The sequence below is a fragment of the Oncorhynchus masou genome, chromosome 5 (genome assembly GCF_036934945.1).
Source record: "Oncorhynchus masou masou isolate Uvic2021 chromosome 5, UVic_Omas_1.1, whole genome shotgun sequence".
NCBI lineage: Eukaryota > Metazoa > Chordata > Actinopteri > Salmoniformes > Salmonidae > Oncorhynchus > Oncorhynchus masou.
The window spans coordinates 75,951,430-75,979,379 of NC_088216.1; the positions used below are offsets into that span (position 1 = coordinate 75,951,430).

The following is a 27,950-nucleotide window of genomic DNA, read 5'->3' on the forward strand; positions in this document are numbered from 1 at the left end:
CGTATAAATGCACCTGCACTGTGATAGTCTCAGAGGTCCGTTAAAAGCGCAGAGAGCATCATGAAGAACAAGGAACACACCAGGCAGGTCCGAGATACTGCTGTGAAGAAGTTTAAAGCCGAATTTGGATACAAAAAGATTTCCCAAGCTTTAAACATCCCAAGGAGCACTGTGCAAGCGATAATATTGAAATGGAAGGAGTATCAGACCACTGCAAATCTACCAAGACCTGGCCGTCCCTCTAAACTTTCAGCTCATACAAGGAGAAGACTGATCAGAGATGCAGCCAAGAGGCCCATGATCACTCTGAATGAACTGCAGAGATCTACAGCTGAGGTGGGAGACTCTGTCCATAGGACAACAATCAGTCGTATATTGCACAAATCTGGCCATTATGGAAGAGTGGCAAGAAGAAAGCCATTTCTTAAAGATATCCATAAAAAGTGTCATTTAAAGTTTGCCACAAGCCACCTGGGAGACAGACCAAACATGTGGAAGAAGGTGCTCTGGTCAGATGAAACCAAAATTGAACTTTTTGGCAACAATGCAAAACGTTATGTTTGGCGTAAAAGCAACACAGCTCATTACCCTGAACACACCATACCCACTGTCAAACATGGTGGTGGCAGCATCATGGTTTGGGCCTGCTTTTCTTCAGCAGGGACAGGGAAGATGGTTAAAATTGATGGGAAGATGGATGGAGCCAAATACAGGACCATTCTGGAAGAAAACCTGATGGAGTCTGCAAAAGACCTGAGACTGGGACAGAGATTTGTCTTCCAACAAGACAATGATCCAAAACAAAAAAGCAAAATCTACAATGGAATGGTTCAAAAATAAACATATCCAGGTGTTAGAATGGCCAAGTCAAAGTCCAGACCTGAATCCAATCGAGAATCTGTGGAAAGAACTGAAAACTGCTGTTCACAAATGCTCTCCATCCAATCTCACTGAGCTCGAGCTGTTTTGCAAGTAGGAATGGGAAAAGATTTCAGTCTCTCGATGTGCAAAACTGATAGAGACATACCCCAAGCGACTTACAGCTGTAGTCACAGCAAAGGGTGGCGCTACAAAGTATTAACTTAAGGGGGCTGAATAATTTTGCACGCCCAATTTTCAGTTTTTGATATGTTAAAAAAGTTTGAAATATCCAAATAAAAGTCATTCCACTTCATGATTGTGTCCCACTTGTTGTTGATTCTTCACAAAAAATACAGTTTTATATCTTTATGTTTGAAGCCTGAAATGTGGCAAAAGGTCGCAAAGTTCAAGGGTGCCGAATACTTTCGCAAGGCACTGTATATATATTTTTTATAGAGTCTTATCAAACTACTGTCTCTCACTGGCTCTGCAGCCCTGCCAATTTGTCCTGACACTGTCACTCCTCGTCTACCTCTATCGCTCATCACCCATGGCTTCAGTTTACTGCCTGCTGTGTGTGAGTACTGTTGTGTGTGTGTGTGCGTTTCTGCATGCGTGCGTGCGTGCGTGCGCTTACGTGCGTGGGTGCGCGTACAACGAGTATGTACTTGTGAATCCCACTGGGCACAGAATTCAATTCAAAGTCTATTCCACGTTGGTTCAACGTAATTTAATTGGAATGACTTGAATTTTTTTTTTATTCAACCGGTGTGTACCCAGTGGGAGGTGTTGCTGTGGGTTTTCTACTCTATATATTGTCATATGCTTCGAACTCACACTGTTTCTGCTCCGCTCCCTTTGCAACCCTGTTACACACCTCCCTCCTCTCCCTTTGTAACCCTGTTACACACCTCCCTCCTCTCCCTTTGTAACCCTGTTACACACCTCCCTTCTCTCCCTATGTAACCCTGTTACACAACACCCTCCTCTCCCTTTGTAACCCTGTTACACACCTCCCTCCTCTCCCTTTGTAACCCTGTTACACACCTCCCTCCTCTCACTTTGTAACCCTGTTACACACCTCTCCCTTTGTAACCCTGTTACACACCTCTCTCCTCTCCCTTTGTAACCCTGTTACACACCTCCCTTCTCTCCCTATGTAACCCTGTTACACACCTCCCTCCTCTCCCTTTGTAACCCTGTTACACACCTCTCTCCTCTCCCTTTGTAACCCTGTTACACACCTCTCTCCTCTCCCTTTGTAACCCTGTTACACACCTCCCTCATCTCCCTTTGTAACCCTACACACTTCTCCCTTTGTAACCCTGTTACACACCTCTCTCCTCTCCCATTGTAACCCTGTTACACACTTCTCACCTCCCCTTTGTAACCCTGTTACACACCTTTCCTCTCCCTTTGTAACCCTGTTACACAGGTTCCCTCCTTCCCTTTGTAACCCTGTTAACACCTCTCTCCTCTCCCTTTGTAACCCTTTACACACCTCTCTCCTCTTCCTTTGTAACCCTGTTACACACCTCCCTCCTCTCCCTTTGTAACCCTGTTACACACCTCCCTCATCTCCCTTTGTAACCCTGTTACATACCTCCTCTCCCTTTTTAACCCTGTTACACACCTCTCTCCTCTCCCTTTGTAACCATGTTACACACCTCTCTCCTCTCCCTTTGTAACCCTGTTACACACTTCCCTCCTCTCCCTTTGTAACCCTGTTACATACCTCCTCTCCCTTTGTAACCCTGTTACACACTTCCCTCCTCTCCCTTTGTAACCCTGTTACATACCTCCTCTCCCTTTGTAACCCTGTTACACACCTCTCTCCTCTCCCTTTGTAACCCTGTTACACACCTCCCACCTCTCCTTTGTAACCCTGTTACATACCTCCCTTCTCTCTCTTTGTAACCCTGTTACACACCTCTCCCTTTGTAACCCTGTTACACACCTCTCTCCTCTCCCTTTGTAACCCTGTTACACACTTACCTCCTCTCCCTTTGTAACCCTGTTACACACCTCTCTCCTCTCCCTTTGTAACCCTGTTACACACTTCCCTCCTCTCCCTTTGTAACCCTGTTACACACTTCCCTCCTCTCCCTTTGTAACCCTGTTACACACCTCTCTCCTCTCCCTTTGTAACCCTGTTACACACCTCTCTCCTCTCCCTTTGTAACCCTGTTACACACCTCCCACCTCTCCCTTTGTAACCCTGTTACACACCTCCCTTCTCTCACATTGTAACCCTGTTACACACCTCTCCCTTTGTAACCCTGTTACACACCTCTCTCCTCTCCCTTTGTAACCCTGTTACACACCTCTCTCATCTTCCTTTGTAACCCTGTTACACACCTCCCTCATCTCCCTTTGTAACCCTGTTACACACCTCTCTCCTCTCCCTTTGTAACCCTGTTACACACCTCTCCCTTTGTAACCCTGTTACACACCTCCCTCCTCTCCCTTTGTAACCCTGTTACACACCTCTCTCCTCTCCCTTTGTAACCCTGTTACACACCTCTCCTCTCCCTTTGTAACCCTGTTACACACCTCCCTCCTCTCCCTTTGTAACCCTGTTACACACCTCCCTCCTCTCCCTTTGTAACCCTGTTACACACCTCCCTCCTCTCCCTTTGTAACCCTGTTACACACCTCTCCTCTCCCTTTGTAACCCTGTTACACACCTCTCTCCTCTTCCTTTGTAACCCTGTTACACACCTCCCTCCTCTCCCTTTGTAACCCTGTTACACACCTCTCTCCTCTCCCTTTGTAACCCTGTTACACACCTCCCTCCTCTCCCTTTGTAACCCTGTTACACTCCTCTCTCTTCTCCCTTTGTAACCCTGTTACACACCTCCCTCCTCTCACTTTGTAACCCTGTTACACACCTCCCTCCTCTCCCTTTGTAACCCTGTTACACACCTCCCTCCTCTCCCTTTGTAACCCTGTTACACACCTCCTCTCCCTTTGTAACCCTGTTACATACCTCCCTCCTCTCCCTTTGTAACCCTGTTACACACCTCCATCCTCTCCCTTTGTAACCCTGTTACACACCTCCTCTCCCTTTGTAACCCTGTTACACACCTCTCTCCTCTCCCTTTGTAACCCTGTTACACACCTCCCACCTCTCCCTTTGTAACCCTGTTACACACCTCTCTCCTCTCCCTTTGTAACACTGTTACACACCTCTCTCCTCTCCCTTTGTAACCCTGTTACACACCTCACCTCCCCTTTGTAACCCTGTTACACACCTCTCTCCTCTCCCTTCGTAACCCTGTTACACACCTCCCTCCTCTCCCTTTGTAACCCTGTTACACAACACCCTCCTCTCCCTTTGTAACCCTGTTACACACCTCACCTCCCCTTTGTAACCCTGTTACACACCTCTCTCCTCTTCCTTTGTAACCCTGTTACACACCTCCCCCCTCTCCCTTTGTAACCCTGTTACACACTCTCCTGTCCCTTTGTAACCCTGTTACACTCCTCTCTCTTCTCCCTTTGTAACCCTGTTACACACCTTCCTCCTCTCACTTTGTAACCCTGTTACACACCTCCCTCCTCTCCCTTTGTAACCCTGTTACACACCTCCTCTCCCTTTGTAACCCTGTTACACACCTCCTCTCCCTTTGTAACCCTGTTGCACACCTCTCTCCTCTCCCTTTGTAACCCTGTTACACACCTCTCCCTTTGTAACCCTGTTACACACCTCTCTCCTCTCCCTTTGTAACACTGTTACACACCTCTCTCCTCTCCCTTTGTAACCCTGTTACACACCCCACCTCTCCCTTTGTAACCCTGTTACACACCTCTCTCCTCTCCCTTCGTAACCCTGTTACACACCTCCCTCCTCTCCCTTTGTAACCCTGTTACACACCTCCCTCCTCTCCCTTTGTAACCCTGTTACACACCTCACCTCTCCCTTTGTAACCCTGTTACACACCTCTCTCCTCTCCCTTTGTAACCCTGTTACACACCTCCCCCCTCTCACTTTGTAACCCTGTCACACACCTCTCTCCTGTCCCTTTGTAACCATGTTACACTCCTCTCTCTTCTCCCTTTGTAACCCTGTTACACACCTCCCTCCTCTCACTTTGTAACCCTGTTACACACCTCCCTCCTCTCCCTTTGTAACCCTGTTACACACCTCCTCTCCCTTTGTAACCCTGTTACACACCTCCTCTCCCTTTGTAACCCTGTTACACACCTCCCTCCTCTCCCTTTGTAACCCTGTTACACACCTCCCTCCTCTCACTTTGTAACCCTGTTACACACCTCTCTCCTCTCCCTTTGTAACCCTGTTACACACCTCCCTCCTCTCCCTTTGTAACCCTGTTACACACCTCACCTCCCCTTTGTAACCCTGTTACACACCTCCCTCCTCTCCCTTCTCAACGTTTTCCTGTTGACTTCCACAACTCTCACCATCCCCCTCACTTATTCTCTGTCTGTCTGTCTTTCTACTCTTCCCTTCTCCTTCGCCCTCCTTAATTTTAATTATAAACCTCCATCTCATTGTCCTTACTCCCTATTTCTCAACTAATCTCTCCCTTACTCTAACTCTCCACTCTTCCTTCCCCACCCTTTCCTAATTATTTCACGTCTCTCCATTCCCAACTCAGGGGGTTGGGTTAAAAGCACAAAGACACATTTCTGTCGACTGTAAGTAATGGAAAATGAAGTCTCTCTCTCTCTCCCTCCCTCTCTCTGTGTGTGTAGTGTTGCTGCGTGAGGAGGTGGCCCAGCTGCAGGAAGAGGTGCATCTGTTGCGCCAGATGAAGGACATGTTGAGTAAGGACCTGGAGGAGACCCAGGGCCAGGGAGGCTGCTCCTCCAACCTCCTCTCTGACACTGAGCTCCGCGTGCAGATGGGAGACAAGGAGCAGGAGCTGGACCGCGTCAAGGAGGCCTTACAAGGTCAGGGGAACCCTGTGGTGCTCACCTATTAACCTGCTAGTCCTACCTGAGCCCTACCTTGCTCTCCTACCCTACAGTTCTACCAAGTCCTACCCTGATAGTACTACCTGAGTCCTACCCTCATATCCTATCCTACTGTCCTACCATAGTCATACCTTACTTTACTACCTTGCTAGTTCTACCTGAGTCCTACCTTACTGTCCTACCCTGCTAGTCCTAGCTGAGTTGTACCATACTTTCCTACCTGAGTCCTACACTACTGTCCTACAAGTCCTCTTCTACTGTCCTACCTGAGTCATACCCTACTGTCCTACCCTGCTAGTCCTACCTGAGTCCTACCCTACTGTCCTACCTGAGTTATACCCTATTGTCTTTGAGTTGATCTACTGTATGTACTTACCTGAGTCATACCATCATACCCTACTGTCATACCTTGCTATTCCTACCTGAGTCGTACTCCACTGTCCTACCTGAGTCATACCCTAATGTCCTACCTGAGTCATACCCGACTGGTCGACCTTGATATTCCTACCCTACTGTCCTACCTTGCTATTCCTACCTGAGTCGTCCCCTACTGTCCTACCTGAGGTCTACCCTAAGTCCTACCTGAGTTATACCCTGCTAGTCCTACCTGAGTCCTACCCTAAGTCCTACCTGAGTTCTACCCTGCTAGTCCTACCTGAGTTCTACCCTGCTAGTCCTACCTGAGTTCTACCCTAAGTCCTACCTGAGTTCTACCCTGCTAGTCCTACCTGAGTCCTACCCTAATGTCCTACCTGAGTCATACCCGACTGGTCGACCTTGATATTCCTACCCTACTGTCCTACCTTGCTATTCCTACCTGAGTCGTCCCCTACTGTCCTACCTGAGTTCTACCCTAAGTCCTACCTGAGTTCTACCCTGCTAGTCCTACCTGAGTCCTACCCTAAGTCCTACCTGAGTTCTACCCTGCTAGCCCTACCTGAGTCATCCCCTACTGTCCTACCTGAGTTCTACCCTAAGTCCTACCTGAGTTCTACCCTGCTAGTCCTACCTGAGTTCTACCCTGCTAGTCCTACCTGAGTCCTTTGCAGAGGCAGTTGCAATGCGTTCTGTGTGGTGCATACGTTGGATTTATCCAACATTGCATCAAATTGTATGCATAGACTTAACAGAAATATTATCAAAAGGTGAATGTTGCACACATATCCAATAAAACATGTGGATTACATAATGAAATATTTATTATGCAGCATTGATGCAATGATGCTGTTGGTCTTAGAGGCATTAGCCCTAATATACTACACAGCTGTCTGAGCCCCACCTTAAGCCCCATATGTTTCTCACAGCTCAGTCAAGCCCACTTCATCTCACTAGAGATAATATCAGTTTATCACTCAACACATCGATCAGTCAATCCCTTTAAAAAATGTATCTGACCTAAATGTGTCTTGTATGCCCCTTATGTTTTTCAGTGGAGGCTCCTCAGAGTGAATATCAGAAAAAGAATCAAATAAAATGTAAAATGTTATCCTTTTTAGAGAAAACTAAATAAAAACTAAATATATTCACATCATCAAACACTTGATTAAAACACACTGTTTTGCAATGAAGGTCTACAGTTGCCTAAGCATAACTCTGTAGGGTAGCATAATGGTGTAGCCGGAGGACAGCTAGCTTCTGTCCTCCTCTGGGTACATTGACTTCAATACAAAACTGAGGAGGCTCATTATGGTTCTCACCCTCTTCCATAGACTTAAACAGTAATTATTACAACTTCCAGAGGACATCCTCCAACCTATCAGAGCTCATGCAGCATGATATGACATGTTATCCAATGACTCTAGTAGTGAAAGCATAAGCTACAGCTAGCTAGCACTGCAGTGCATAAAATGTAGTGAGTCGTTGACTCAAAGAGAGAAAAATACAACAGTTTGAACTAATACCTTTCACCCAAAATTAAGGAGAAGCTAGAGAGAGAGCTAGCTATATTTAGTATATATTCTTTCCTTTTCACTTTCACTTACTTAGCTAGCATCGAATGCAGCTAGAAAATTTAGTCTACTCAAACACCTGGCTCAAACAGAGAGGTGTGCTATGTTAGCTAGCTGACTATAGCTATCCAACACTGGAACTCTTCCAAGTCAAGGTACTGTAAGTTTTTTCTTTTCTTATTTTATTGACACCCGGGCCCACCGGTGTAACTGCTGAACTGCTGGCTGCTGACTGCACACTGTACTGCATGATAGCAGGTTTACTAACACGTTTGTTCTAGTAACGATGTCGACTATGACGTGAAAATGATGTAGGCTGTGTATAGCGTTAGCGCTCATAATATGAAGGTTTGGCTTCAAAAGTGTTTTTGCCTGATCACAGACAGCTGATGAGTTGTGCACTGAAGTCCACAAGCGAAAGGGAAAAGGTGAGAGGAGCAGAGTGTGGAGATAGATGCGAGAAGGGATTATTTATACAATGAGCTGCTTGTATGTGGCTGCTATGAAAGTGAACTGTGTTTGCGTGTGATAAGTAGTGTTGGGGTGTCGACTCCAAAAATCCTGGCGTTGTGCACCACTACTGATCAGGGGTGTATTCATTACGCCAATTCTGTTGAAAAACATTTCTTAAATGGAAGCAAATGTAACAAAATGTGGATAAACCTACCTGAATTTGTCTAATAGAAACTCTCATTTGCAACTGTTAGACTACTGATTACACCCTAGATCAACTAGATGCTGGCAAGAGCGTGCAAGGGGGTATTGTCACTGTCACTGTTTGTCATCTTGATTACCATAAATTCTCTCAACCTGTTCACCTACATTGGAAACTTACATTCCTAGGCTAGGTTGTAGAAACCTCATGATGGGTACAGGGATAATTTAAGTATCATGTAGTAGCCTAAACCTATCGCTGCTACATTGAGCTGGGTGAATGGAATATGAATGTCAGTGATCCAATATGCAGTAATAGAAATAAGGCCATGCTCATTAAAACAGTTATAATCCTCCCTCATCTTAAACAGCACTGACCACCACTGAAGTTGATCTACTGTATGTACTAACTGTGTGTTGTATAGAATTCTTATCTGTCATAATAGTCATGGTGTGTGTGTGTGAGGTAGACATACACTACCGTTCAAAAGTTTGGGGTCACTTAGAAATGTCCTTGTTTTTGAAAGAAAATACATTTTTTGCTTTTCTTTCAAAAACAAGGGCATCTCTAAGTGACCCCAAACTTTTGAATAGTAGTGTATATAAGTCGATACTTTCTGCCTGATCTGTCCTTCCACAGTGTCAGTAATTAGATCTGTTCATCGTTCTACTTGGCTCAAGTCTAGGCCCAGTTCCTTCAAGGTTGAGCCTTCGGAAAGTATTCAAACCCCTTGACTTTATTTCACATTTTGCCTTATTCTAAATTTGGTTAAATTGCTTCTTTCCCTCATCAATCTACAAACAATACCCCATAATGACAAAGCAAAAACTGGTTTGAAGAAGTGTTTGCTAATTTATTAAAAATGAAATATCACATTTACATAACTATTCAGACCCTTTACTCAGTACTTTGTTGAAGCACCTTTGGCAGCGATTACAGCCTTGAGTCTTCTTGGGTATGACGCTACAAGCTTGGCACACCTGTATTTGGGGAGTTTATCCAATTCTTCTCTGCAGATCCTCTCAAGCTCTGTCAGGTTGGATGGGGAGCGTTGCTGCACAGCTATTTTCAGGTCTCTCCAGAGATGTTTGATCGGGTTCAAGTCCGGTCTCTGGCTGGGCCACTCAAGGACATTCAGAGTCTTGTCGCGAAGCCACTCATGCGTTGTCTTGGCTGTGTGCTTAGGGTTGTTGTCCAAGACTCATAGAGTCAAATGTAGTTTGTCACATGCACATAATACAACAGGTAGACCTTACTGTGAAGTCCTTAACCAACAATGCAGTTAAAAAAATAATAAAGTTGAGTTTATTTAGTAAATATTTTCTTAAGTTAAAAATAAGTAACACAATAAAATAACAATAATGAGGCTATATAGAGGGGGTACCTGTACCGAGTCAATGTGCAAGGGTACAGGTTAGTTGAGGTCATTTGTACATGTAGGTAGGGGTAAAGTGACTATGCATAGATAATAAACAGCAAGTAGCAGCAGTGTAAAAACAAAGGGAGAGGTCAATGTAAATAGTCCGGTGGCCATTTGATTAATTGTTCAGCAGTCTTATGGCTTGGGGGTAGAAGCTGTTAAGGAGCCTTTTGGACCTAGACCTGGCGCTCCGGTACTGCTTGCCGTGCGGGAGCAGAGAGAACAGTCTATGAGTCTTGGACAATTTTTTGTGACTTCCTCTTACACTGGCTAGCATATAGGTCCTGGATGGCAGAAAACCTGACCCCAGTGATGTACTGGGCCATACGCACTACCCTCTGTAGCGACCTTATGGTCGGATGCAGAGCAGTTGCCATACCAGGTGGTGATGCAACCGTTCAGGATGCTCTCGATGGTGGAGCTGTAGAACTTTTTGACAATCTGGGGACCCATGCCAAATCTTTCCAGTCTCCTGAGGGGGAACCAGGATAGATTGTTGGTGATGTGGACACTCCTCCCTATAGGTTATCTCATCGTTTCGGTGATCAGGACTACCACCCTTGTGACGTCAGCAAACTTAATGATGGTGTTGGAGTTGTGGTTGAACAGGGAGTACAGAATGGTACAAAGCACGCACCCCTGAGTGGCCCCCGTGTTGAGGATCAGCGTGGCAGATGTGTTGGTGCCTACCCTTATCACCTGGGGGCGGCCCGTCAGGAAGTCCAGAATTCAGTTGCAGAGGGAAAAAATAATAATAATTCAGGTGCAGAGGGAGGTGTTTAGTCCCAGGGTCCTTAGCTTAGTGATGAGCTTTGTGGGCACTATGGTGTTGAACGCTGAGCTGTAGTCAATGAGCAGCATTCTCGCATAGGTATTCCTTTTGTCCAGAGGTGTTCCTTTTGTTCCATCTGTATGTAAATCCGAGACACTCAATTTAGTATGATACGTTACGTTTCATATGGTATGTATTAATTTGTGGATGTCCATCACCCATATCGTATGATATTTTACGAATTACAATTCGTATTATATGTTACAAATTTGCAAAACGTACTATATGTTATGAATTTGCAAAACATATGATATGTGACGAATTCTAGCTAGGTGGTTAACGTTAGCTAGCTGGCTAATGTTAGCTAGGCTAGGGTTTAGGGTTAGGGGTCAGGGTTACGGTTAGGGTTATGGGAAGGGTTAGCTAAAAGGGTTAGGGTGAGGGTTAGCTAAATGTGTTAGGGAAAGGGTTATATAACATGCTAAGCAATTGCAAAGTAGCTTAAAAATAGTAAGTAGTTAAACAGTTGCTAATTAGCTAAAATGCTAAAGTTGTCAGTGATGAGATTCAAACTCACAACTGTTGGGTTGCTAGACCTTCACGTAATACACACCCCCATCCTACTTTAGTTTTTGCCTTAAATAACCAGCTGTCTTGTGTAACCATATCAAACGTACTGTAACAAGCAAGATCAGACACCTCTCATTCCATTTTCCCATTATATCATTATTTTATAGTATTTCAACAATAGTTTAACTTTCACATGTGCCTCTAATTTAACAAATGAATGTACTTTGTATTAATTATTATCGTAATAAATGCACTGATTTGGTGTAATTATATATAGCCTGTCAAGGTATATTGCATGAATTCACAATGGAAATAATTATTAGGCTCTCTTTTACAATTTCTCACATTTGTGCCATATATTTTCCCCATTCTATGCTTGACAAGCAGTTCCCTTATTTTATTACTTGGCATGGTGCATATATGGCTGTGCATACATTTATGCACACCCTCAAGCAAATGTTCATATTGGGCACGTTTGAGTGGTAAGGCCAAAGTAGCCGACTGTAGACGGAAGTCAAAAAGTAGAGTGGGCGAGGTATATGTGCAAAGACAGCAAGTTGAACAACTTCTGCTGTTTCGAGGAAACACGACAATGTCATTCACCTTTGTTAAGTTGATGCTATCAAAATACCACTTCTCCTGCATGTAGCCAAACATGACCAACGTGTTCCAAGGAATGAATATCGTGATGATACGGACATTAGAATCCAGCCCGAGCTCTTTCGAACAGTCACAAGACATGTTTTGTATTTTTTGCAATGGTTTTCTCAAAATATAACCAGGCAGTGAGTGCACAGGCTACTGGAATGAGAACATAAGAAATATGTGTTTTTGCAGCATATGGGAAATGCTTGGTTGTTTGCCATTACTTCATTCCCTTGTACCTTTCTCATTATTAATTATCCACAAAGATTCTTACTCTATGATAATTGATCAAATCAAATCAAATTTTATTTATCACATACACATGGTTAGCAGATGTTAATGCGAGTGTAGCGAAATGCTTGTGCTTCTAGTTCCGACAATGCAGTAATAACCAACAAGTAATCTAACTAACAATTCCAAAACGAATATCTTATACACAGTGTAAGGGGATAAAGAATATGTACATAAAGATATGAATGAGTGATGGTGCAGAGCAGCATAGGCAAGATACAGTAGATGGTATCGAGTACAGTATATACATATGAGATGAGTATGTAAACAAAGTGGCATAGTTAAAGTGGCTAGTGATACATGTATTACATAAGGATGCAGTAGATTGCATGTAGATTGCAGTAGATTGCATGTCAGCATCACTACAGTCTGTTGTGTGTTTATGTACTTCTCAACCTTTATGTTGCTGTTGTCAGTAAGCATGTAAAGAACAGAATTTGATTCAATCACATAAAGGACAAAACACATTGTACCGAAAAGTATTAGACTATACACTGAGTGTACAAAACATTAGGAACACCTGCTCTTTCCATGACATAGACTTTTAAGCCTTGAGACAATTGAGACATGGATTGTGTATGTGTGCCCCCCAAAGGACATCCGGACATAACTGTGGGAAGCATTGGATTCAATGTGGGCCAGCATCCCTGTGGAATGCTTTCGACACTGTGTAGAGTCCATTCCCGATGAATTGAGGCTGTTCTGAGGACAAAAGGGTGTGCAACTCAATATTAAAAAGGAGATCCTAATGTTTTGTACACTCAAATAAGTTACTGGGTAAACAATGTGCCTTACAGTCAAATGCACTTAGCAATGTACTTGCTCATTAAGGGCTGGTTTCCCAGACACAGATTAAGCCTCTAAAATGTATTTGATAATATCCAATGATAAGTGGCGACATCAACCATTTGTGAGCATGTAGTGTCTTTTCGTCCCAAAAACCCCCAGAAAAAGGTTGTCTCCCTTAAAGTTTTGGTTCTGACTTTTCAATTGATTGCAGTTGAGTCTACATTTTTTATATCCATAATGCAACACACTTTGAAAGGCGCTGGCCAATTTTGGTCAACATCTTTAAAAAAGTGATCTGCTCGAATGCGCCCAAAGATACATAATACACTTTAAATGGAAATGATCCGATGCATGGTTTATAGACAGATTTGTGCCTTCGCATGATTGATAAACGAGGCCCCTGGTCTTCCCTTGGAAGCCTACTGTATGTAAACAGGATCACCAGAACAGCCCAAATGAAATTAGATGTCTGTTTTGGGCTCTAAAATGTGTTTATTATGATCAAGTTCAATTCCCATTCTGAACTATTTTAAAGTTGCTACAAATCGAGATATTTAATTAAATAGTGAGTCATTCTGACTACATTTGTCGTCACACAGGACCATGTGCTGACACAGACCAATCACAGGCTGGCAAGCTACGAGGAGGTTCCTGGTTGACTCTCTCAGGCAGGATGAAAACGACGACATCGACCATGACTCTTTGCAAGTTACAGCCACTTTTCCCATGATTGTTTGCGATTTTTTTTGTGCCATTCAGCCCCATTCAGCAATATAACGCGCTTCAAATTCAAATACTTCCCGCTTCATGAGGCATTGGTAGTTTTCGATAGGAATACGTGGATGCGTAATACGTAATGTGCTATCATTAGCTACTGGTTTTAATGTGTTAAACCCCATTCCCTGCTAAGGTAGACTGGCTGTGTGTAGAATGCCGGCAGCGACAGCACATAAAGAAGACAAACCAATCACTTCTGTTTCATCTCTCAACCTCCCCCATCTATCCCTCCTTCTCTCCTCTCTCTTCCGATCAGGGAGCAACAGGTGGCAGGCAGCGTTGTCATTGCTGTAGCGCTCTCTGGTGTAACTATTGAAGAACAGGTTTGAATGTTGATTGAAGAGGGTTAATGCAGAACATTGGGAATACTTAAGCTCAATGAATGACGGTTACGGTTATGGAGAGGACAGCTTCTCCCTTTTCCTGGTAGAAAGATTCAGGAATACTTTGCTATCATGACTCACAATCTTAGTCTGCCTGTCGAGGCTTCACTATTTTGATATCCTCTCAGTACAGGTTATTATGTATGGTCTCATAACCTCTCAATACAGGTTAGGAGTTATGGTCTCTTATACTGAAAAGAAAACCTTGACCCTGGAAGTTGGCTGTTTTAAATATGCTGCCTGTGTAGCCAAGCCGTCTTTGGGAGAAGATTAGTGAACATAGTGCCCACATCAGTCTGTGTGGTTACGTGTTTTGAATGACTAAGTGCCTCTCTACCACTTACCTTCTTAGATCCTTACATAATTTACTCTGTGGTGCTTCTTTGGCATCAGTGGTGGAAAAAGTAGCCAATTGTCATACTTGAGTAAAAGTAAACATATTTTAATAGAAAATGACTCAAGTAAAAGTCAGTAACCCAATAAGATACTACTTGAGTATCAAAAGTACATGTTGATAAGTGTGTGAATTGGACCATTTTCCTGTCCTGCTAAGCATTCAAAATGTAACGAGTACTTTAGGGTGTCAAGGAAAATTTATGGAGTAAAAAGTACATTATTTTCTTTAGGAATGTAGTGAAGTAAAAGTCAAAGTTTTCAAAACTGTTAATAGTAAAGTAAAATAAAGATACCCCCAAAAACGACTTAAGTACTACTTTAAAGTATTTTTACTTGGGTACTTTACACCACTGTTTGGGATAACAATGTTGCTCTTCCTAGGATTTTACAATAAGCCACAGTGTCATCTTGTGGTAATCAAATATAGCTGCATCTGTGATCCAACCTTCTGTTAATGTTAAAGCCTTTAGTGTGTGTGTGTGTGTGTGTGTGTGTGTGTGTGTGTGTGTGTGTGTGTGTGTGTGTGTGTGTGTGTGTGTGCGTGTGCGTGTGTGCGCGTGTGTGCGTGTGTGTGTGTGTGTGTGTGTCCCACAGCTATGAAGTCTGACCGTAAGCGTCTGAAGGTGGAGAAGGCAGACCTGGTGAACCAGATGCAGCAGCTGTACACCACACTGGAGAGCAGGGAGGAGCAGCTCCGAGACTTCATACGCAACTATGACCAGCACAGAAAGGTACACTCACATTTACGCTCAACTATGACCAGCACAGAAAGGTACCCTCACATTTACGCTCAACTACGACCAGCACAGAAAGGTACCCTCACATTTACGCTCAACTACGACCAGCACAGAAAGGTACACTCACATTTACGCTCAACTACGACCAGCACAGAAAGGTACCCTCACATTTACGCTCAACTACGACCAGCACAGAAAGGTACCCTCACATTTACGCTCAACTACGACCAGCACAGAGAGGTACCCTCACATTTACGCTCAACTACGACCAGCACAGAGAGGTACTCTCATATTTACACTCAATTACGACCAGCAGCAGTGGAAAAAGTAGCGAATTGTAATACTTCAGTGAAAGTAAAGATACCTTTATAGAAAATGACTCAAGTAAAAGTCACCCAGTAGAATACTACTTGAGTAAAAGTCTAAAAGTATTTGGTTTAAAATATACTTAATTTTCTTGTTTTTATTTATTTACGGATAGCCAGGGGCACACTCCAACACTCAGACATAATTTACGAGCAAAGCATGTGTGTTTAGTGAGTCCACCAGATCAGAGGCAGTAGGGATGACCGGGGATACTCTCTTGATAAGTGTTCAAATTGGACCATTGTTCCATCTTGCTAAGCATTCAAAATGTCACAATTACTTTTGGGTATCAGGAAAAATGTTTGGAGTAAAAAGTACATTTATTTTCATTAGGAATGTGGTGAATTAAAAGTTGTAAAAAATATAAATAGTGAAGTAAAGTACAGATACCTCAACAACGACCAGCACCAAAAACCCTCACATTTATGCTCAACAATGAGCAGCACCAAAAACCCTCACATTTATGCTCAACAATGACCAGCACCAAAAACCCTCACATTTATGCTCAACAACGACCAGCACCAAAAACCCTCACATTTATGCTCAACAACGACCAGCACCAAAAACCACTCACATTTATGCTCAACAACGACCAGCACCAAAAACCACTCACATTTATGCTCAACAACGACCAGCACCAAAAGGCACTCACATTTATGCTCAACAACGACCAGCACCAAAAACCACTCACATTTATGCTCAACAACGACCAGCACAGAAATGTACACTACATCCACTATACAGTAGCCAGATAGTCTCCAAACAGTTTGAAATAGGATAACTAACACACCAGGCTTCATTGAGCAGTCATGTGCTCACACACTGGTTTGAGGCAATGCTGGGAGTGTGAAGATTGACAGTATCTGTGTTCTGTACTGTAGGAGAGTGAGGATGCAGTGAAGGCCCTGGCTAAGGAGAAGGACGTGCTGGAGAGGGAGAAATGGGATCTGAGGAGGCAGACCAAAGAGGCCACAGAGCAGGCCTGCATCCTGCGCTCTCACATGGACATGAAGGAGAACCGCATCAAAGAGCTGGAGGCTGAACTCACCATGGTGAGACGTACACTCACACACACGCACACTGATACACACACACATGAGCACATGCACACACCCACACCAATATGCACTGACATACACAGGTTTTGGTCTGAATTGGAATTCCTGCATTTTCTGCCTTGTTAAGGTACCATTTAGAGTCTGTTGTCTTGCCTGACTGACAGATGGACTCATTATTCAGTCCATGTCCTTAATTCCTCCCCACTGCCAGACAACAGCAGTCAGCCAACAACAGCCAGCCAGCCAACAACAGCCAGCCACTCCTCTAAGTCCTCACTACACTCAGCAGCAGTAGCTGATAAGATTTCTCAGAGCTACAATAGCTCTGTCTCTGTCAAGTGCTCACAGCTAGAGAATTATGCTAATCTTGATGGAATGATCTGTCCCATCTAATCCCACACACATTTCAACATGCCCTGCAATTCCAAACATGTTCCTACACCTATAGGTGTATCAGTGCTCCTATGTGTATACACACTGAGTGTACAAAACATTCAGAATACCATCCTAATATTGAGTTACAGCCCTTTTTGCCCTCAGAAGAGCCTCAATTCACCAGGTTATGGACTCTACAAGGTGTCGAAAGCATTCCACAGAGATGCTGGCACATGTTGACTCCAATGCTTCCCACAGTTGTGTCAAGTTGGTTGGATGTCCTTTGGGTGGTGGACCATTCTTGATACACACGGGAAGCTGTTGAGCGTAAAAAACCCAGCAGCGTTACAGTTCTTTACTCAAACCAGTTCGCCTGGCACCTACTCTCACACCCCGTTCAAAAGCACCTTAAATCTTTTGTCTTGCCCATTCCCCCTCTGAATGGCACACATACACAATCCATGTCTCAATTGTATCAAGTCTTAAATTCTTCTAACCTGTCTCTTCCCTTCATCTGCACTGATTGAAGTGGATTTAACATGTGACATCAATGAGGGATCATAGCTTTCATCTGGATTCACGTGGTCAGTTTATGTCATAGAAAGAGCAGCAAAGAGCATTTTATGTAATGGAAAGAGCAGGTGTTTGTACACTCAGTGTATGTGTGTATAATGCATCAGTGCATACATGCATCTAAGCATGTACTGTATGTGCCTGTGTCTGTACCACTGTATCTTACCGCCCTGTGTGTATATTTATGGCAGGCAAAACAGTCCCTGGCCACGCTGACTAAGGACGTGCCGAAGCGCCAGTCCTTGGCCATACCCTCAGAGCCGGTGGTGAACGGCAGTCAGGAGTGGGCGATGCAGGGAGACCTGCCCCTCACCGCTGCCATCCGCCAGAGCCAACAGACACTCTACCACGGACACACTGTGGACCGCCAGGGTAGGCAGTGGTGTAAAGTACTTAAGTAAAAATACTTTATAGTATTACTTAAGTTGTTTTTTGGGGTATCTGTACTATACTATTTATACTTTTGACAAATTTTTATTTTACTTCACTACATTCCGAAAGAAAATAATGTACATTTTACTCCATAAATTGTCCTTGACACCCAAAAGAACTCATTACATTTTGAGTGCTTAGCAGGACAGGAAAATGGTCCAATTCATGCACTGATCAAGAGAACATCCCTGGTCATGGACTCACTAAACACACATGCTTCCTCTGTAAATGATGGCTGGATGTTGGAGTGTGCCCCTAGCTATCCGTAAAAAACAAAAATGGTGCCGTCTCTTTTGATTAATACAAGGAATTTGAAGTGATTTATAGTTTTACTTTTGATACTTAAGTATATTTAAAACCAAATACTTTTAGTATTTTACATTTTAAGTATGGATGGTCCTGGTTACCGAACCTACCTTGTGTTGCAAGCGCCATTGCTCTGTCAACTGAGCTACAGAGGACCACTCTCTCGCACACACACACACACAAACAGCACAACCATTACAGTGGCTCAGTGTGAGGTGACTAATGTGTGTGTCTCTCCTCTCCAGCGGTGGTCAGGGTCAGTCCCTGTCACTCCCGCCAGCCCTCTACCATCTCGGACGCGTCGGCGGCTGACGGGGATCGGTCGTCCACCCCCAGTGACATCAACTCTCCCCGCCACCGGACACACTCTCTCTGCAATGTAAGAGCTGCCTGGCCTCCCCGACCAAGTAATCACACCTCCGCAATTCTCTATAAGTACCTTTACCACTCTTTGTTCTGTCTGTCTGTTTGTGTCTTTACCTGCTCTTTCAGTTGGTTTGGTTCCGTTGCAGTATTGTCTGTTTGTCTGTCTTTACCTGCTCTTTCAGTTGGTTTGGTTCCGTTGCAGTATTGTCTGTTTGTCTGTCTTTACCTGCTCTTTCAGTTGGTTTGGTTCCGTTGCAGTATTGTCTGTTTGTCTGTCTTTACCTGCTCTTTCAGTTGGTTTGGTTCCGTTGCAGTATTGTCTGTTTGTCTGTCTTTACCTGCTCTTTCAGTTGGTTTGGTTCCGTTGCAGTATTGTCTGTTTGTCTGTCTTTACCTGCTCTTTCAGTTGGTTTGGTTCCGTTGCAGTATTGTCTGTTTGTCTGTCTTTACCTGCTCTTTCAGTTGGTTTGGTTCCGTTGCAGTATTGTCTGTTTGTCTGTCTTTACCTGCTCTTTCAGTTGGTTTGGTTCGTTGCAGTATTGTCTGTTTGTCTGTCTTTACCTGCTCTTTCAGTTGGTTTTTCCGTTGCAGTATTGTCTGTTTGTCTGTCTTTACCTTGTTCAGTTGGTTTGGTTCCGTTGCAGTATTGTCTGTTTGTCTGTCTTTACCTGCTCTTTCAGTTGGTTTGGTTCCGTTGCAGTATTGTCTGTTTGTCTGTCTTTACCTGCTCTTTCAGTTGGTCTGTTTGTCTGTTCCATTGCAGTATTGTCTGTTTGTCTGTCTTTACCTGCTCTTTCAGTTGGTTTGGTTCCGTTGCAGTATTGTCTGTTTGTCTGTCTTTACCTGCTCTTTCAGTTGGCTTGGTTCCTTTGCAGTATTGTCTGTTTGTCTGTCTTTACCTGCTCTTTCAGTTGGTTTGGATCCGTTGCAGTATTGGTTATTGTAGTTCTGTGATTGAATCTGAAAGTCGTTTGAGTGAGAATCTCCTGTTTCATTGACTAACCCGAATGTCTGTCTGTCCTCTGCACTCTCTCTCTCTCTGTCCTACTCCCCTCTGCCCCTTTCACTCTCTTTCCTCTCTCCCTCCTACTGCCGTCTCCTTCCCCTGACCTAGTCTATGGAGGACCTGGAGGACCAGAAGCGTAAGACTAAGAAGAAGGAAAAGATGTGTCTTGGCTCCCTCTCCCGGGTGTTTGCTCGGGGAAAGCAGCGCAAGTCAATGGACCCGGGCCTGTTTGATGGTACATCCATCCCTGATTATTACATAGAGGAGGATGCTGACTGGTGATGGTGTGTGGATTTATGTGTGGTTGTGTGCATGCGGATGTGCGTGTCTGTCTCTCTCTGTGTGTGCGTGTGTGTGCGTGTTTGTTTGACCATGTGCATGCTTGTGGGTGTGTTGCCGTATGTGCCCACAAGAAAAACCTGAGACAACTGCTGCCCCCAGAAAATGTACATTATCCTCAAAAATGTATGTATGTAAATTAAATATATATTTATAGATGTACATGTATGCATATGTATATATGTTTACATGCATATAAATATATACATGAGATAATTATGTGTGGACATGTTCATGCTGTGTAATCTTTTATTTATCTTAATATTTATGTGTTTTTTATGACTGGAGACATGAAGGACTGGTGTAAATATGTTAATGGCAGTAAATCGGCACCTAGTGTTTGCAAATGTCTTTTGTCTGATAACTGTTTTATTTTATAGTTGCTTTTATCATGCTTTTGTATTCAGAATATTCCCCCATCCTCAGTCTGAGTTGGCCAATCCTTTATATTCTCATGAAGATATGAATACCCTCCACATTGTGAATGGAGAATAAGTATATATTATACACACTAGTATAACCCATGACGTTGTCTACGAACAGAAGAACACTGGACCCGTGGTATCATTTAGTGCTCAACATTGAAGTATATGGAACGACCATGTTTCTTATAGTGAAACTGAAAGAAAATGATAAAAATATGACAATCAGAAGGACATTTGATATTCCGGTTAACAATGGACCAGAAACATCCCACTGTACAGCTACAGTAAGGAGTTTTTGACACTGTAGTGTAGAACAAGTGAAACTGCTACAGCTGGGGGGAGAAGGCATTATTGCTTATTCTGTCATAATGGATAAAAGGGGAGGAACAACGCATTTAAATAGCTCATTGGGCAGCATCGACAAAAAGGATAGCCTTATAGAGGATGATGCTGTGAGTACCAGAGTGTCTGATGTGAATAGTGTGCTTTGTATAGATACATGTTTAGCAGTATAGGAATGTTAGATCGGTAGAGGATTGATATGTGCTTGTTTGTGTAGGCCTCCTGCTCTGTTCTAACCATGCTGAATGTTTCTGATAGACACTGACCGTTACAATCGGATCAATTGTTAAAGAATTATGGTACCCTGCCAGGCTTGTAGATGTGTTAAATCGATCCATATGCATTTCTCCGACTGAAAGCTGAAAACCAAAATAAGGTTCCAAAAACAATGGTAGTAAAAAAGTAGAAAACACACAAATGTATCAATGTATCTGATACACACACACGGTTTGAAAGCATTTTAAAGTGCCAAAGGTTCAAGTTTAATCTTTAAAAAAACAGAGTAGAGTAGTCAGAGTAGATGTGTGTCACTGCCTTGTAAGATCGCTTTTGTCCTTATTGAGTTTAAAATGGACAACTATCTAATGTGCCAACGGTAAGCATAGGACTGTGCAGTAAAACCCCTGAATGATTACATCTGCTGCTTCGGTTAGGAATCCATTAGTTATCAGTAAAATGAACAACCTCAAGCATCCTCATATTCCCTAACCTCCCAAAACATAACCCGTTCCCATTTTCATTCTCTTGCTCTTTACCATACAACCCTCCTAATTTCTTACATTTGTGATTATGATGATAATTTGTTTCATGTTTTGTAATTTAGGAGATGTTGCATAAAAGAGAAAATCTTTCAAAGTATTTTATTTAAAGAACAAGAAGTAACTTCAAGGGTAAGATAATCTGACCTGTCTTCAACTGTTGGCAGAGGATGAGGAGCTTTAACATCTTAAAAAATGAATATGATAAATGATTCAAATAAAATCATATTTTAAAATGAAACCAGCAACTAAATAACCATGTGGTGTTATTCTGTTCTATGTGTAATCTGTTCTTGTGTCTTGGTGTCTCTTTCACTCTCAGGGGGCATGAATCCCTCCCTCCCCCAAAAATAACTCCTCATCTGTGAATTACCAAGTGTCTGTTTCTACACTGTGGAGATCATTCATAAAGCAATCCTCCTGAAGGAAAATGTCTTTTGAAAACCTACTGAACAAATCCTATTGTATTTATGTAGGCCTCTCTCTCAGCATATGAACAAGGCAGAAGACACACTTGCTGATCCTCCTAGATTTTGCCGCTTACTTATTTGTTTAAGACTTTGATAAACAGGTGGTAAATTCACAGCGGCAGTTAGTTTTATGAATAATGTGACCCATGTATTTCTAATGTGTCTCAATCTTTAATATTTGCCTATAGTGACAAAGAAATCATTCCATCACCTGCAAGATCATTCAAACTCAACCATTTAAATGCAAACCTTAACCCTACTCACACAGTATTCACTAATGCTAGAACTAAAGAAAGGTCTCTGTCTTTATGAAATAGTTTTCATTGTACAATTTAAAATCGTTTTCCTGGATTTGTCAGTGCTTGAGTCACCTGCCCAGATGTGGCACCTGTCCTCAATCTGTAATATCCCATTTGTAGTGTGATGAGTTATTCTGTAATGTCATCATATTATGGCATCTAATAAGTCACCTGCCCAGATAATAGTGACCGTAATAATACTCTGCTGTAGTGCATTACTCTGGCACCATCTACTGGCTGTATAGAGCAGTGACTGACTGTTCATACTAGTCCCAGAGCTGTCTTATGCTTTCTTGGTCCTGTCTCATGTGTGAGACCCTCTGCCATTCAATTGATAATACTGCTGTCATGAAATGACATTTGATGTTAGCTGCGGGGGACATAATTCCAGGTTCACGAGTTGCCAAACAATCCAATAGCTTTCAGTAGACGGTAAATATTGTAGCCAATGTTTCAGAGGGATGTTAGTAATATCATAGGTATACAGTGATATACAGTATATGTCATCCTCCCTTTTCTACAGTTAAAGGCCCAATGCAGCCGTTTTTATGCCAATATCAAACTATTTCTGGGTATCAATCTTTAATACATTTCCATCAAAATGGGCTAAAGTATCTTTTTAGCAAGAAACTATTTTTAAAAGCAATCATTTTGCTGGGACTGCCTGGGAGTGGTCTGTGTGGGGAGGGGAAAATGGAAAACTAGCTGTTATTGGCAGGGAACTTTGGAACTCTTTGTTATTGGTTTACTAACCAACTTAGCATATGGTGTTGACACCATGGAAAGCCGAAACTCTCGCCCATGCAAACCTGTTGATAAGAAGGTCCTGTGTAGATTGTATTTTCAACTCGCAACCATCAGAAAATAACGCTGATCAAAAGTGTTTACACTTTTAAAGTGTTAGTTTCATCACCTGTTGTACAATATGATATAAAACACAGAAAAAAATGGATTTTGACTGCACTGGGCCTTTAAATTTGAGTTGGATGAGTCATTTTTGCCTCTCAATTCCTTTGACCCCAAACCCCTCCCCTGTCCTGTACTCCTACTTCCCCTGACCAATCCTGACAGACACTGACAGCCTCTCCAGCCTATCGACACAACAGCACAGCCTATCAGATGGAGAGGAGCAGCTGGACCGCCTCCAGCAGGCAGAGCTCACTCGGAACATGCCCATGTCACTGTGGAAGGCAGGGGCAGTACAAGCCTGGCTGGAGGTTGTCATGGCAATGCCCATGTATATCCGTGCTTGCACGGAAAACGTCAAAAGTGGCAAGGTACGGCCTCAACGCTTCAACATGTAACAAGTACACATCCACTTTAAGCCTAATTTCAGGACTTGTTTTTACACAGCATGTAATGATGATAACATTATTTCTAAGAATCCCTCGTCCTCCCAGTAAAACAGTAATTTCAGCATGCTTTCCTTCCTCATAGCATCTGCATTAGTGTTCCCTCGTCCATGCTTGCATGTGTGTGTGTGCCTTAGTGTAAGAGTGATTTTCAGTGCAGGTGTATATTGATAAGAGTGCTCTGGACGGGTGTCCCCTGGTTGCAGGTGTTGCTGGGGATGACAGACGAGGACCTGGAGCTGGGACTGGGTATCAGTAAGCCCATGCACCGCAGGAAGCTACGCCTCGCCATCGAGGACTACAGGGAGGCAGAGGCTGGCCAGGGGTAAGCTGCAACACACACACACACACACAACACACACACACATTACTAAGTGTACCTGCCTAAACCTTTAGGCTATCAAAGGCTGCAGAAATGGATCATCACTGGGTTTCCAAATGTTGGTTGAGTGACGTCGGGTTGCCACAGTATTCCCAAGCCTTCCAAAATCAACTGGTGGATGGTCGGGTGCTCAACTCCCTCAGCCGACGAGACCTAGAGAGACTCCTGAACGTCACCACAGAGGCCCACCAAAACAGCCTGCTCCTGGCTATACAGCTCCTGCAACTGATCAACTTCAACAAAGAGGTCAGAACTGTAGTCATATTACCAATACTGTGACATTAGAGTGACCACTCAGCCTCTCCTCACTGTGTACTTGTGTTGCTATGGTTAGAATTGTAACCGTAGAACAGTACAGTACTGTAAACCCTATAGTAACATTACCGTAGTGTAACCGTATAGTAACAACAATGTATTGTAACTGTATATTAACAGTACTGTATTGTAACCGTATAGTAACAGTACTGTATTGTAACTGTATAGTAACAGTACTGTATTGTAACTGTATAGTAACAGTAGCGTATTGTAACTGTATAGTAACAACAATGTATTGTAACTGTATATTAACAGTACTGTATTGTAACTGTATATTAACAGTACTGTATTGTAACTGTATAGTAACAGTACTGTATTGTAACTGTATATTAACAGTACTGTATTGTAACTGTATAGTAACAGTACTGTATTGTAACTTGTAACTGTATATGTATATTAACAGTACTGTATTGTAACTGTATAGTAACAGTACTGTATTGTAACTGTATATTAACAGTACTGTATTGTAACTGTATATTAACAGTACTGTATTGTAACTGTATAGTAACAGTACTGTATTGTAACTGTATATTAACAGTACTGTATTGTAACTGTATAGTAACAGTAGCGTATTGTAACTGTATAGTAACAGTACTGTATTGTAACCGTATAGTAACAGTACTGTATTGTAACTGTATAGTAACAGTACTGTATTGTAATATAGTAACTGTATAGTAACAACAATGTATTGTAACTGTATATTAACAGTACTGTATTGTAACTGTATAGTAACAGTACTGTATTGTAACTGTATATTAACAGTACTGTATTGTAACTGTATAGTAACAACAATGTATTGTAACTGTATATTAACAGTACTGTATTGTAACTGTATATTAACAGTACTGTATTGTAACTGTATATTAACAGTACTGTATTGTAACCTTATAGTAACTGTACTGTATAGTAACCATACTGTATTGTAACCGTAGAGTAACAATAGTGTATTGTGACAATAGTGTATTGTAACTGTATAGTAACAATACCGTATAGTAACAATACAGGATTGCAACCGTATAGTAACAATATAGTTTTGCAACCGTATAGTAACACTACAGTATTGTAACCGTACAATAACAATACAGTATTGTAACCGTACAGTAACAATACAGTATGGTAACCATATAGTAACAATACAGTATGGTAACCGTATAGTAACAATACAGTAACAATACAGTATGGTAACCGTATAGTAACAGTTCTGTATTGTAACCGTATAGTAACAATACAGTATGGTAACCGTATAGTAACAATACAGTAACAGTACTGTATTGTAACCGTATAGTAACAATACAGTAACAATACAGTATGGTAACCATATAGTAACAATACAGTATGGTAACCGTATAGTAACAATACAGTATGGTAACCGTATAGTAACAATACAGTACAGTATGGTAACCGTATAGTAACAGTACTGTATTGTAACCGTATAGTAACAATACAGTATTCTAACCCTATAGTAACAGTACCGTATTGTGACTGTATAGTAACAGTATTGTAACCGTATAGTAACAGTAGCGTATTGTAACTGTATAGTAACAGTAGCGTATTGTAACCGTATAGTAACAGTAGCGTATTGTAACCGTATAGTAACAGTATTGTATTGTAACTGTATAGTAACAGTAGCATATATTAACCGTATAGCAACAATACCATATTGTAACTGTATAGTAACAGTACCGTATTGTAATCTTATAGTAACAGTACTGTAACTGTACTGTAACAGTACTGTATGTGTGTTGTTGGTGTGCAGGTGCTGCAGGCTCGCCGGGCCCAGTGTGAGCACCAGCACCAGGACCCTGTAGTTTGGACCTGCCACAGAGTCATGAAGTGGATCAGAGACATAGACCTAAAAGTGTGTCTTTCTCCTACAACAGAAACATCAGAATAGACCTGGATTCAGTTCGAACATTTTGGGGCCAATAGACTGGTGTATACTCTGTTTACATCCTGATAGTTGCTTGTTTGCCATTGTTGTTCTTGAATAAATCGGAAAACCTCCTCTGTCTCGCTAAACAATCTGTTTCTATGTCCCACTGTCCAGGAGTATGCTGACAGTCTCCATGGCAGGGGAGTCCATGGCGCTATGCTGGCTCTGGACCCCTCCTTTGATGCAGATGCCATGGGCAGGGCCCTGGGAATCCCCAGCCACAAACACATGCTCCATCGGCACCTATATGAGGAGATGAAGGCTCTCGCCATCCCTGCCAGGTGATTAGTCTTGCTCTATCATTTATGGTTTTAAGCTCCTTAGCAATAGTAATAAGTGGAATGTTTTGTTGAGGAAGTGTTCACAGCAGTGAGCTCAATTAAATCTCCCCTCCTTGCTACTACTTGCAGGCATAGTCGTGTTGAGCAGGATTGTGATACGTTGGGAACCCCACCACAATCACCTTCTGTTGTTAGCCGCTATAATGACGAGAGTGTCTCCATGAGACGAAGACCAGGCAAGGTAGCAAGAAACTACTTTAATAACAATTTCATTGAAGAAGACTCAAAATAATACGCTATAAAAATGATAGTTATTCAAACTTGTACTGCGGATATTCAAACTGAGGCTGTATTTTTCCACTGGGTAAAAGCTCTGTTTTGCTTTGTGACTCATTCTTCCTTTCATTTTCCCAGAGTCCTCTAAGGTTCAGCCCAAAGACCGCCATTGGACGGGGCCTTGGTTACCATGGCAGCTGTGGATCTCTGCCCAGAGAGGCGCGTGTGCAGGCTGTGCCCAGGACGAAGGGCAGTCCCATGCACACCTACAACAGTGTTGAGATCACCAATGTCTAAACTATGCAGAGCCACCAAGGATTTCAATGCAGTTTCCATTTAGCCTGAGGTTGATACTGGTGGTTGGACTCAGAATCAACATAATACCTACTTGTTGACAGTATAAGTTTTCATCTTATTTTTTGGAATTAAAATCTTTTTCAACTTTAGAGACATTTTTTTTCTTTTGTTGTACAGTAAATGTCAATAGATCAGTGGACGTAATGCCTTATGTTTGAATTGGGAAAACTATGAAGATGTGGTAACATTCAAAATTCCACATTGCAACACTGGTGCCATGTTTCCTTTCTAAGAATGAACATCACAACATTTCTTTATCAAGGCATCTGTTGTAACATCTATCAAGGAACATTATGCTAATAATGTGTTTCCGCATATCAAACAAAAGAATGTTGACGTGTAAAGGAAAAAGTCACTTCTGGGCAATAAAACAAACCATCCCAAATCCATGGAGGCTGAAAGTGGTCTGTTCCTGATGTTGATGAAAACGTAGCCATGCGAGGAGGACACATGGAAGGAAGACGCCTGATGTCCTGGCTCTTTGATGTCTATGTCCTGTTTCCTGTATCTCACTGTCTGGCCTGCCTCCCTCTGCAGGGGTCTGATGTCTATGTCCTGTTTCCTGTGTCTCACTGTCTGGCCTGCCTCCCTCTGCAGGGGTCTGATGTCTATGTCCTGTTTCCTGTGTCTCACTGTCTGGCCTGCCTCACTGTCTGGCCTGCCTCCCCCTGCAGGGGTCTGATGTCTATGTCCTGTTTCCTGTGTCTCACTGTCTGGCCTGCCTCCCCCTGCAGGGGTCTGATGTCTATGTCC

The 27,950-nt window shown here is 42.7% G+C and overlaps 2 protein-coding genes across 5 annotated transcripts in view; both read left to right on the forward strand.

Moving 5' to 3' along the window:
* The window catches only part of LOC135540259 (kazrin-like), a 157,990-nt gene extending 136,228 nt beyond the window's left edge, over positions 1-21,762 (forward strand). For 2 of the 4 annotated variants that reach the window (XM_064966802.1, XM_064966806.1), the window contains 6 exons: positions 5,581-5,778; positions 15,044-15,180; positions 16,434-16,604; positions 17,750-17,930; positions 18,542-18,675; positions 19,777-21,762. In XM_064966802.1, the coding sequence (XP_064822874.1) occupies positions 5,581-5,778; positions 15,044-15,180; positions 16,434-16,604; positions 17,750-17,930; positions 18,542-18,675; positions 19,777-19,950 (995 nt within the window). In that variant the 3' untranslated portion in view covers positions 19,951-21,762. Of the gene's footprint in view, positions 1-5,580; positions 5,779-15,043; positions 15,181-16,433; positions 16,605-17,749; positions 17,931-18,541; positions 18,704-19,776 lie in introns of all 4 variants that reach the window. The other 2 variants (XM_064966803.1, XM_064966805.1) reach the window with 2 other exon arrangements.
* A 1,317-nt stretch (positions 21,763-23,079) lies between these two features.
* LOC135529872 (kazrin-like) lies at positions 23,080-27,580 on the forward strand. Its single transcript, XM_064958297.1, has 8 exons — positions 23,080-23,131; positions 23,373-23,578; positions 23,860-23,978; positions 24,050-24,281; positions 26,107-26,208; positions 26,398-26,564; positions 26,694-26,805; positions 26,979-27,580. Exons 1-8 carry the CDS (start codon positions 23,080-23,082, stop codon positions 27,135-27,137), a joined length of 1,149 nt encoding a protein of 382 aa, XP_064814369.1. The 3' UTR covers positions 27,138-27,580.
* The last annotated feature ends 370 nt before the right edge of the window (positions 27,581-27,950 follow it).